Source organism: Eschrichtius robustus, chromosome 19 (assembly GCF_028021215.1).
Source record: "Eschrichtius robustus isolate mEscRob2 chromosome 19, mEscRob2.pri, whole genome shotgun sequence".
Classification (NCBI taxonomy): Eukaryota; Metazoa; Chordata; class Mammalia; order Artiodactyla; family Eschrichtiidae; genus Eschrichtius; species Eschrichtius robustus.
The window spans coordinates 27,450,008-27,462,877 of record NC_090842.1 but is presented as its reverse complement, the minus strand read 5'-3'; the positions used below and the strand labels follow the sequence as shown (position 1 = coordinate 27,462,877).

Genomic DNA, 12,870 nt, shown 5'->3' with positions numbered 1-12,870 from the left:
TTTTCTGCCAATATATGTCCTGGAGTGGGATTGCAGGATCATATGGTAACTCTATTTTTAGCTTTTTAAGTAACCTCCATAGTGTTCTCCATAGTGGCTACACGAATTTACATTCCCACCAGCAGTGAAGGAGGGTTCCTTTTTCTCCACACCCTCTCCAGCATTTAGTGTTTGTAGACTTACTTTTAATAATGGTCATTCTGACTGGTGTGAGGTGATACCTCATTGCATAAACTACTCTTTTAATCAAAGTCATTTTATAGATTTGACTTTGGAAATAAACGTTTTACATAGTATCAAGCAAAATTAGATTACTATTAAAAGTACGTTGCAAATATTGAAAATAATATGAAAACAATGAACCCAAACTCCATATCCAGTTGGTGGTGTGGCATAACTATGCCAAGAAGAACTATGCGAAATGACTTTAAAACAGTAACTTGATTTTACATCTCTAGTGAGATATACCTTACAAGCTCCCCCACCAACCCCACCAAAAAAAGGTAAACTATTTTCCATAATCACAGTGCTGTTAGAAGAGTCACAGATAATCTGAGACTCTTGACTGTGAAGTGTGGAATAAAACAAATGACTTTTCCTCACTGAAAACGGGAATCTTCTGCACTGGAAGTAAGGAGAGACAGATTTTAGGTAATGAATTGAAATAAAAATCCCTTGGTCCTGAAATTAAACTGGAAGTATTAGTATGAACTCATGGTGTATTTTCTCCTTAGCTTTGTCCACGGAAATGCCTAATAATGGCCAACTGAGTATCAGTAAACAATACAAGTGTTGAAATAACTTTCTAGGCCCAAAATGGAGTGTTCCTGCCCTTGGTGTAACATCAGCAAACCAAAACTTAGATAACACTGGAGTCCCCGTAAATGTTTCACTTGACCAGAAACACAGTATACTCAGCCAGCCAATTCCCAAACATCAAGCCAATTCTGGGTGTTCTAACCCCTGTCTAACCCCTAACAAGGTTGACTATGTGGTCCCAGCCAATCATATATTTTCTATTTGTCTTTTCTTTATTCTTTTTTTTTTGGCCGTGCCAGGCAGCATGTGGAATCTTAGTTTCCTGACCAGGGTTCGAACCCGTGCCCCTTGCGTTGGGAGCATGGAGTTTTAACTACTGCACCACCAGGGAAGTCCCTGTTCTTTATTCTTTATCCTATAAAAGGTTCTTGTCTTCTGCCCATTTTGCAGCTCTCTGAAGTAAGACTGTCCACTTCATGAAATGTTAAATAAAGTTTGTTTGTACCACCTAAATGGTCTTAATCATTTATTAACACAAGAGACGGTAATCTCTAAATACCATTTCCCAGTAAAATAAAACCAAGACCTCTTAGAGAAATTGCTAATTTTCCAGGTCTGAAGCAAGAAACATACGAGTCTGGAATATTTCAGTTTCCAAGTTTCTAGAATCACGTCAAAGACGACAAATAAGAATACGGTCAAAAGGACTCAGAAGCCAACATGAGTAAGTTTACATTGGCCAAAGAGGATAATGGATGAATATCAATAATACTTTCAATGAATTCAAACACATCAAATATGTTAAAAATACATGAATTCCTAATATTAAAAAACTCATTCATTGGTCATATTTGGAGGATGCTAGGAAACAAGTCATTTTGAAAATCAGCAAGTAAAGAGAGAGAATCAAGCCCTTCCTATATAAACTGTACTTCGGGCAACCAGACAGTTACAGTTGGTAAGGGCAAGTTTCCCTTTACAGAACTATGTCAACTAATAAAAAACGCCTAACAACTAGAATGCCACCACTTTGCAATCCCTAACAAATCAATGAATCCAGGCAATGAACAAAGCCTGCTAAAAATGACAAAAATAGAGATGACCAGACATCATGAACCTAATTAAAGTACACACCACCACCTGTAAAACTGTCCTAAGGGAGAAAAAACCTTAATCTGATTAAGCTCCCAAATTTAATTACCAATTTACAGGAAATACAACAGTCAGAAGAACATGTAAAATACCACGCTGGGAATCTAATCAGCAATATTCAGACTGTGGGTAACTACAGGACAACCTGATTTCTTTAACAAAATAACTGCAAGAAAAATAGAGGGAGAGAAAACCTATAGATTTTAAAAGAGATTTAGTAAGGGCCAATGCAACAAACAGACTGAGGAAAGGGGTGGGGGGTGGTCGTAACTCAAGTCAACTTTTAAATTTTTTTATGAAGCAAACTGAGGAAATGTGAATGTTAACTGGATATTTGATGTTTAAGAATTATCTTGCTGGGGGATGGGGTGTGGGGGAGGATTGGGAGTTTGGGATTAGCAGGTGCAAACTATTATACAGAATGGATAAACAGCAACATCCTCCTATATAGCACAGAAAACTATATTCAGTGTCCTGTAATAAACCATAATGGAAAAGAATATGAAAAATAATATACATATGTATAACTGAATCACTTTGCTGTACACCAGAAACACACTGTAAATCAAATATACTTCAATACAATTTTGTTAAAAAGAATTACTGTGCTTTTTTTAAAAAAGATGTGATAGCAGTATTGAGGTTAGGTTTATATAAATAGATGAAATTATAACTGGGATCTGCTTTAAAACAACTGAGGAGAATGGGTTAGATGAAACAAGATTGGTCATGACTTCAAATGAAGGTAGATGATAGATTCATGGGGGTTATATTATACTACTCGTGTGTGTGAGTAGTATAAATAAATTTTACTTACTTAATTTTAATATAAATTTTACTTATGTAATAAATTTTAATTTTTAACTTTTATTTTATTATATTTTTATAAATGAAATAAATTTGTAATTTTAATAAAATGTTTTAAAATTATATTTACAGAGACTATCATTTAAAGAACAGTATAAAATGTTTTTATAAACTACTTTTAATGCAAAGACAAAAAATACTCAAAAGTGTTAAAAAGCTGAGTAGAAAAACCAGAGTTGATTTTTCTGTATTTTACTTACATAATTTCTTTAATAATGACAACAAATATTTTTAAAGAAAAGAACAACTATAGGAGTTACTCTCTAAAGCAGGGGTCCCCAAGCCCTGGGCCTCGAACTAGCAGCCGCACAGCGGGAGGTGAGCGGTGGTGAGCAGTGGGCAAGGAGCAAAGCTTCATCTGCGCTCCCCATCGCTCCCATTACCGCCTGAACCATCACCCTCTCCCTCTCGCATCCCCGCCCATTTTTTCAATGAAACCGATCACTGGTGCTAAAAAGGTTGGGGACTGCTCCTCTAAAGAACATCGTAAAATCCTGACTGAGGGGGCAAATTAAATTCTAAACTTGTTTTTTCATCTATAAAATGGTAATACTAACTAGCTCGTTGTTCATGTTTAGGGAACTCATACATCTAATACATTCAATAAACATTCCTTCTTTCCACTTGTCAGTAGGAGAAATAACAAAGGGAACACAATCCTAGCCAACCTATTAGTCTAAGCCCCAAAAAGTATGGCACTAAAATATATTAGGCATCTAAGAACTGCAATAAGCCTTTACATATCACCAAAGGAAATCAAGACAGAGTCAAGAACTAGAACCCTGCTCCCATCCCAGTTCTAAATTCCTAATCATTGTAAAAGTAAAAGAAAGGGGACTATCTGCAAAGGTAGCACTGAGGACACACTTGTCTAAAGAATATCTGTAGACACTGAAAACCTCAGCCATAGGCTGAAACCAAGCATTCTAACATTTACCTTCAAAATTAATTACTTATTAATGTATTCCTTCTTTCATTCCAATTGCATTTGAACACTTACTAAATGCTAGGTATAAGAGACATAAACTAAAGGACAGTCCCACATCATGAGGTCTTGGGAGTAGGGAAGATGATCAAACCAATTAAAATATAGTATTAAATTGACCAGATCACGCAGAGCCTTGCTGGGGTAAATTCAGACAGTGCCACCATATTTCCCACTTCAAGTTAAAGTTGCAGGTGTCCCAGCAATCACCTCCTTCAATGTCTAAGATACAATCATACTACCCAAGGGAACATGCCCTCCCTAAGGAGCCCTCACACAATAACAACAGGGATATGAAGGTCTAGCCATTTGGGCCCCCCATGGGACAACTCTGATACCCATCCCAGAATTCCCCATGGAGTTGATGAAGATTTCCACTGTAGTTCTCCTTCTGTCCAATTCTGTTTCCAATCAGTCCTCCTCCTCCTACAGGTGTTGAAACCTTATAAATAACCTGCATTCCAAAATGTCTCATATCTGCTTCCAAAGAACAGCAACAGAGGCCCAGCTTAGGGAGTATGAGCTTTAAATTGAGTTGGACAGAGACACACAAAAGATTTTAAAATGGCAAAGAGACTATTAGCTATACATTTTAGAAAGGCCAGTCTGACAAAAAGTGGAAGATGTTTTATAGTAGGGGCTGTCAGGGGGTCAAACTTGGGACTAGATGACCTTCCAATCCAGAGTCTCTAATTTCTTTCTACCTCTTTGTCTTCCGTGAACAATTACAAAGAGATTCAACATAGGAATGTTGTGGGTTCCGATCTCACATCTGCCACTTTCAGGCAGAGTACCAGTGGGCAAAAATATTTAATGTCTTTGAACCTTAGTGTAAAATGGAACAATACTACCCACTACGCATCCTGCATGACTGTAACAAGAATGTGAGAACTGACATAAAATCACATTAAAAATAATGCCTGGAACACTGTAAATGCTTGAATGGTTGCTATGACGAGAGAACTGACCGTGCACAGAATTACTGAACTGACAGAATGTTTAGCATTTTTCACTCAACACCGTAAGATCAATCCATGTTGTTCCACAAAATAGTCTCACTGCTTCTTAGTATACCTTGTTGATGGACACTTGGTTGTTTCCAACTTTGGGCTATCACAATATATGGTTTTTTGATCAATGTATATATGCATTTTGTTTGGTACACACACAGAAACAGAACTGCTGGGTCATAAGTGATATGTTCAACAACTAAAACAGCTTCTGAGATGCTAGTATCAATTTTCTTAATCTGCATGGTTATTAATAGCTATGTTCGTTTTATGAAAATTCATCTGCACACTTACGATTTATGAATTGTTTGGTATATACATTTTACTTCAGTAAAAAGTTGATTAGGAGTTACTCAGTCTTCCTCAGTCTCTCCCATGTATACATGTTATTAAATCTTTGAAAAAAAAGCTCACACACACACAAGAAGAGTATGTGACACACAGCAGATGTTTAAATAGTAGCTGCATGAAACTGTTAGGTCACATTCTGACCAACACAGCTTTCAGAATGAGCCTAAGGAATTAATCCAAATAAAGGAAAAGGAGGGTAAGTCTTCACTGGCAAGGTGGTATTGGATTTGGTTCTTGAAAGAACAGAATTCCAAGAAACGCATTTAGAACTGGACTTAAAGGGCCCTGAAACTTTTTACTGAGGAGCTTTGACTTTGTTCCGTAGTAAGAGGACCACTGAAGGTATTAGAACAACGAACTTAAGCACTATAATTTGTTAAAGCAGCATCAAATGTAATAAACTCCATAAGCATACACACCTGCTTTTTCAATGCACCAGAGAAACAGTGCTACATGAAAAGAAAAAAATCAAATAGAAATATATAATTCTAAGAATTGAGCTTTTCCATTAGAGAGCAGAAGAGTTGCCCAAGCTTGAGTTTCTAGGAATCTATCCTACATACACACTGACAGATATATGCATGCAAGAAATGACCTTGTAACAACACTGTCAATAGCAAAAAAAAAAAAAAATTTTATATAACCTAAATGTCATCAATAGTGAAGTAAATTCTATATGATTCATCCATACCATGGTTTACGATGCACCCTTAAAAGAATGAAGAAGCTTTTTGTGTATGGATAAGGAATCATTTCCAGGATAAACTAGTTAACTAAATAAATTAAATAAATCAAGATGCAGAACAGTTTATACTGTATGCCACCATATGAAAAGGGATGGGAAATATTTCCCTATTTTCTATATGCAAATATCTTTGTAAGGACAGTTAAGAAATAGGTAGTACAGGGCTTCCCTGGTGGTGCAGTGGTTGAGAATCTGCCTGCCAATGCAGGGGACACGGGTTCGAGCCCTGGTCTGGGAAGATCCCACATGCCGCGGAGCAACTAGGCCCGTGAGCCACAGCTACTGAGCCTGCGCGTCTGGAGCCTGTGCCTCGCAACAAGAGAGGCCGCGATAGTGAGAGGCCCGCGCACCGCGATGAAGAGCGGCCCCCGCTTGCCGCAACTAGAGAAAGCCCTTGCACAGAAACGAAGACCAAACACAGCCATAAATAAATAAATAATTTAAAAAAAAAAAAAAAAAAGAAATAGGTAGTATCAGTTGCCTATGGGTAGGAGAAATGGGTAGCTAGAGTAATCAGGTTAATATATTACCTAGTTTTTTAAATTTATTTATTTATTTATTTATTTATTTTTGGCTGCAGTGGGTCTTCATTGCTGTGCGCGGGCTTTCTCTAGTTGCGGTGAGCGGGGGCTACTCTTCATTGTGGTGTGCGGGCTTCTCATTTTGGTGGTTTCTCTTGTCGTGGAACACAGGTTCTAGGCTCGCGGGCTTCAGCAGTTGTGGCACGAGGGCTCAGTAGTTGTGGCTCGCGGGCTTAGTTGTTCTGCGGCATGTGGGATCTTCCTGGACCAGGACTCGAACCCATGTCCCCTGCACTGGCCAGGGAAGTCCCACTATATTATCTATTTTAAAAATAAAATTAGGGCTTCCCTGGTGGTGGGGGGTACTTCCCTGGTGGTCCAGTAGTTAAGAATCCACCTTCCAATGCCGGGAACGTGGGTTCAATCCCTGGTCGGGGAACTAAGATCCCACATGCCGTGGGGCAATTAAGTCCACGTGCCACAACTAGGGAGCCCAAGTGCCGCAACTACTGAGCCCATGTGCTCTGGAGCCACAACTAAGACCTGACGCAGCCAAATAAATAATAAAAAATTAAAAAAAGATTGTGGGGGGACAAACTGAAATTCCTCCAAAGATATACAATTAAGCACATGAAAAGATGCTCAGCATCATTAACTCTAAATCAAAACTACAATGAGATACCAGTTCACACCCACTAGAATGGCTAAAAGCAAAGACACACAATAACAAGTATTACTGAGGATCAAGAAAAACTAGAGCCTTCATACACTGCTCCTAGAAGTGAAAAGTGATACAGTGTTCTGGAAAACAGTCTAGCAGTTCTTTAGAAAGTCAGAGTTACCATATGACCCAGCAATTCCATTTTTTGGTATATATCCTCAAAATTTAAAATAAACATCCACCCAAAACTTGTAAATGAATGTTGACAGCCACAATATTCACAACAGCCAAAAAGTGGAACCAAACCTAAATATCTAAATGCATGTTCCAACATGGATCAACCCTGAAAACTTACGCTAGTGAAAGAAGGCAGAAACAAAAGGCCTCATATGGTATGATTCCATTTATATGAAATGTCCAGAAAGGCAAATCCATGGAAGCACAAAGTAGGTTAGTGGTTACCAGGGGCTGGAGGGAGGGAGAAATGGAAAGCAACTGCTAATGGATTCAGGTGTTTCTTTCTGGGGTGATGAAAACATTCTGGAGTTAGATGGTGACAGCTGAACAACCTTGTGAAAGCTCTCTTTTATATATTAAACTGAAATCACTTGAAATAAGGGGCAAAAGTTATTTTTCATGCAACATACCCACAAAAATTTCCAATTTTCTTTTCACTGCATACTCATTCCTTTAATGGTGCTTGTTTTCTCACTAGTTTACTTACATGCTGTATTTCCTGCTGGCTGGCTCGGTAGTTTTTCTTGGTTAAATTGTCCACCAGGTAGCTGATTTGAGACAAGGCCAGCGAGAGCGAGTCAAGATTCATTGCTGGTTGGGGCGGAAGCAGGCGGCCGAGCCCGGCGCAAAATCACCATTATTCCCCTTTAGTCACCTCAGAGGCAGGTTAATGCTTTCTTTGTAATTAGCCTATATCTGGTGTCTGTACACTGTCTTCAGTTCTTTACCAGGGGTCTTACTCTGTTCTGAAACATGGCACCTGTTTAAAAAAAAAAAAAAAAAAAGATATTTTTAATTAGTTAATTTTTTATTAGGGTTAAAAAGGGTTAAATAACCATCTTTCCATCTTAATACCTGAAATACCACTAAGGATCTTTTAAAAAAATTAAGATCGGGCTTCCCTGGTGGCGCAGTGGTTAAGAATCCGCCTGCCAATGCAGGGGACACGAGTTCGAGCCCTGGTCTGGGAAGATCCCACATGCCGCGGAGCAACTGGGCCCGTGAGCCACAACTACTGAGCCTGCGCATCTGGAGCCTGTGCTCCCCAACGAGAGAGGCCGCGATAGTGAGAGGCCCGCGCACCGCGATGAAGAGTGGCCCCCGCTCGCCGCAACTAGAGAAAGCCCTCGCACAGAAATGAAGACCCAACACAGCCAAAAATAAAAATAAATAAATAAAAATTTCTTAAAAAAGAAAAAAAATTAAGATGTCTCAACCACTATTGATAAAAGATGCCAAGTTTTAAAAATTAGGTAGGGCTGGTATAAAAAAAATATATCACACCCACCCCCCCCACAAAAAAGTTGTCGTTTTAGCAAGACGTCCTATAATATTTGAGGCTTCTACTCTATCAATTTCAATGATAATTTATACTATTCCCTTTAGAAGCCACAGAAAAGTACTTAAGTAAAATTAGGGTCTGTGGAAAGAAACACTCATCTGACATTTTCAATCCCTCTTCTCACACTATCTACAACTTATTTATAAGATCCCATCTATTCACCTTACTACTTATGTACTGCTTCAGAATAATACAATAGTTTGGTCTTAAAGTTGTATCTTAGGATATATGTTTCAGGTATTTGAACGGCTAGCTTAAAAGTAAGTTAAGGGCCTCAGAACCCAAATTCCTTCCTGCACTAGGAAAATTTAGAAAGGGAAGCTTGAAGCAGCAATATAGCTAAAATGACAGGATGCTTATCATTTTAATTCCAACAACCTGCTGAGTCAGAGGAACTATTCTGTATCACAACACAAACAAACAAACAAACAAAAAACACAAGTTTTTTTAAGAATTCACCAAGTACCACTGCTGAAACAAAAATCTTTGAATGCGAGGAGCTAAGCTTGTCCACAGCTTCATGATCTGAAATCTGCTCATACTTTCATTAACATCAGAACTTACTATGTAAGGTAAAGAAAATTCATGAAGATTAAAAGCTCCTTGGTAAGGGCATTTAAGCCTTTATCTTTAATAACTTATTAACAATGTAGAAAGACTACACTGTTCCTACATTTTTGTTCTGTTTTGTTCATACAAAGCAAAGATTCTACCTATGCTATCCTTTTCCACATCCTCCTTAAAAAAAAAAGTAAGAGAATCTTGGGAATGTGGCAAGGTATTTTTGTTTATTCTAAAGTAATAACATATGAGAAGTTAAAGATAAATTGTGCTTATATCTATCCATTATATGTAACTAAACTTGCTTGCTATAAATTCTTAGAGCAAGTTGTTCCTTCATATTACGATGACAGCATATTTTCTGTATCAGACTAGCAAAAATCCAAGTTTGAGAACACACCATAAAACAGAGGACTTATCAGATTGTTAACAACATTATTAACTGGTACCATCTTTTCTGAAACTGAAAGTGGCAATGTTGTAAAAAGTGTTTCTTACACTACCCCTGAACCTAAATTCCACAATTAAGACTGTATCCCTCCATGTACATTGCCTCAAGAACTCAAAGGAAACAGAGGTTTTGACTGAAATACTGTGTATCAGATAGCAAAAAGAAAGTGCAGCAAAAAGTAATTGCTTAAATAAATTATGGTATATCCAAACAAGGCAGTTGTTAAAAAGAATGAAGCAAAACTGTGCAGGAAAGATACTCATTAAGACAAAAAAAAGGACACAGATGAGAATTCCCTGGTGGTCCAGTGGTTAGCACTTGGCATTCTCACTACTGTGGCCCCAGGTTCAATCCCTGTCCGGGAAACTAAAGATCCTGCAAGCTGCACGGTGCGGCCAAAAAACTAAACTAAAACTAAAACAATAAAATAAAATGTTCATTCTTAGTGCCAAATATAATTCAAAGTATTCTTAATTTTTACAAGTTGTGTTCAGCTAAAACTGTATTATTCAAAGTATATTATTCACATGAACAGTAGTTACTTTACACTATATTACACACATCTAATAATTATTATTCACAATTACATACAAAAAGGCAATAGATGATAAGAGCTTGCAAGACATAAAGTTTCTCCTTGCTCAGAATTTGTATCACAAATGCTGACACAGAGGGACAACAGAATCACTTTATCATGAAACAGATGTGATCACAGCCTATTTTAATTATTTTTTTACCTATGGTACAGCACAAATCCAGCAAAACACGTGTTGAACAACCTTCCAAGAAAATGAATTCCTGATACTTTGGCACTTCAACTTTATCTTCTCTTCTGATATGAGTCCCATGACAAGGGTTCCAACTTCTCCACGTTAACATCTAAAGGCTGTGAAGGAGGGAATTCCCTGGCGGTCCAGTGGTTAGGACTCGGCGCTTTCGCTGCCAGGACCCAGGTTCAATCCCTGGTTGGGCAGCTAATATCCCACGAGCCTCGAGGCATGGCCAAAAAAAAAAAAAAGACTGCGAAGGATAAAAATACTAGTGTAACACAAATTTCAACAAGCCCATCTTCATTACATGAGCAAGTTAATGCATTAAACTAATGACCAATATTGAACCATCACCTTACGAGATCTATTAGTAGGATGACAACATAATTTATTAACCAAAGTAGGACGCTTCTGAAAATAAAGAGGGTACCATTAACAATTTACACCAAGACAACAGGTATAAACTAGGACATGTGATCACCTTAACCATCCAGAAGCCTTAGACAAGCTGATCCCTCCCTCCAAGATACACTTTTGTTACTTTGTTTCTAAAATGCTATTTCACTGGCCTCTTGTTCTCAGTCTCCTTTACTGGCCCTTCCTCTTTTGACTTCACAGTATTGGAGTCCTTGGACTTCTCTATATTCACTTTCTTGATATACTTCAGTCTTATGGCTTTCAAAACCACCTACAGCAATAACTCCTATAAGTTCTTTCTCCAACCCAAATTTCTCAGGATGTCTAGAAATATATTATTTAATTTCCTAATGACATCTCAAATATTGTACGATATATTCATTCAAGACTGAGCTCCTGGGACTTCCCTGGTGGTCCAGTGGTTAAGACTCCGCACTTCCAATGCAGGGGGCTCGGGTTCGATCCCTGGTCAGGGAACCAAGATCCCACATGCCGTGTGGCACAGCCAAAAAAAAAAAAAAAAAAAAAAGAGCTCCTGATCTTCACACCCTGCCCCCCATAATGTTCCACCCCATACGTGTTAACCCCATCTCAGTTGATACCAACTCTGTCCTTAAAGTTACTCAGGCCAAATTCTTAGACTCCCCACTCCCCATAATCAATCTATCAAAAAATTCTTTTGGCTCTACCTATAAAATATACACAGAATCCAGTCGTTTCTCACCATAGCTATGATAACAAAGCACCATCATATCTCACTTCGATTACTATGTTAACTTCCTAACTAGTCTCCCTGCTTTCACCCTTGCTCCCTACAAGTCTATTCTCAACACAACAGCCAAAGAAAAAGACTTTTCAAATATAAAAAACTCAGGGCTTCCCTGGTGATGCAGTGGTTGAGAAACCGCCTGTCAGTGCAGGGGACACAGGTTCGATCCCTGGTCCGGGAAGATCCTGCATACCGCGGAGCAACTAAGCCTCTGTGCCACAACTACTGAGCCTGCGCTCTAGAGCCCGCGAGCCACAACCACTGAAGCCCGCAGGCCTAGAGCCCGTGCTCCGCAACAAGAGAAGCCACCAGAATGAGAAGCCCGCTCGCCACAACGAAGAGTGTGCCCCGCTCGCCACAACCAGAGAAAAACCCGAGCGCAGCAATGAAGACCCAATGCAGCCAGAAACAATAAATAAATAAAATAAAATAATAAAATAAATAAATTTATTTAAAAAAAAAAAAACTCAAGATAGGTCATCCCGTGCTCAAAACCCTCCACTGACTCAGAATGGAAGCCTGAGCCCTTATAATGGCCTATGAACGAACACAGCTTGATGGAACCTAGCCACCGGTACTCCTCTGGCCTTCCTCTTCTTCACTCCCCCTTGCTCAATTCCCTTTAGCTACAATGGCCTCCTTGCTGCTTCTCCAGCACACTCTCACCTTAGATGCCTCTGCCTGGAATCCTCTTCTTCCAGATACCCAGATGGCTAACTACCTCACTTCTTCAAGTCTACACAAATGTCACCTTCTCAGTGAGGATCACCCTGACCACAAAATTGCAACCCCCCCCCCTTTTTTCCACATTACATCACCAAACATGGGTAACATATTTATATTTGCCCATCTCCTCATACGTAAATTCCATGAAGGCATTGATCATAATTGTCTATTGTTCACCAACTTATTACAAGCACTACATGGCCCATAGTAGGAGCTCACTACATATTTGAAGAGCTGTAAACTGAAGCTTAGGATTTTGCAACCTATATTTTGACTCTACCAAAAGGCATGGAAACCCACTGAAATTTTCCTAGTCAGAAATAACAATCACACGAGAGGAAATAACAATCACATGAGAGGAAATAACAGATGATTTTTAATTTAATTGCCTCAGTAGCATACACTATCAAGTTGTTAAGACCCTTCCAATTAACCTTTAGCATCATAAGGTGTATATATAAATTGGGTCACAATGTTTTATAGGCCATGTTTATTGAAATATGTTAAGTGCAAAGCTACAACGCGACTATTCAACAGCTTTCCACT

General features: G+C 38.7%; 1 protein-coding gene across 6 annotated transcripts in view; it reads right to left on the bottom strand.

The window, feature by feature from the left end:
* Positions 1-12,870, bottom strand: part of CNOT1 (CCR4-NOT transcription complex subunit 1) — a 102,842-nt gene that overhangs the window by 67,567 nt on the left and 22,405 nt on the right. For all 6 annotated transcript variants that reach the window (XM_068528162.1, XM_068528165.1, XM_068528164.1 and 3 more), the window contains exon 2: positions 7,776-8,048. In XM_068528162.1, the coding sequence (XP_068384263.1) occupies positions 7,776-7,877 (102 nt within the window). In that variant the 5' untranslated portion in view covers positions 7,878-8,048. The remainder of the gene's footprint in view (positions 1-7,775; positions 8,049-12,870) is intronic.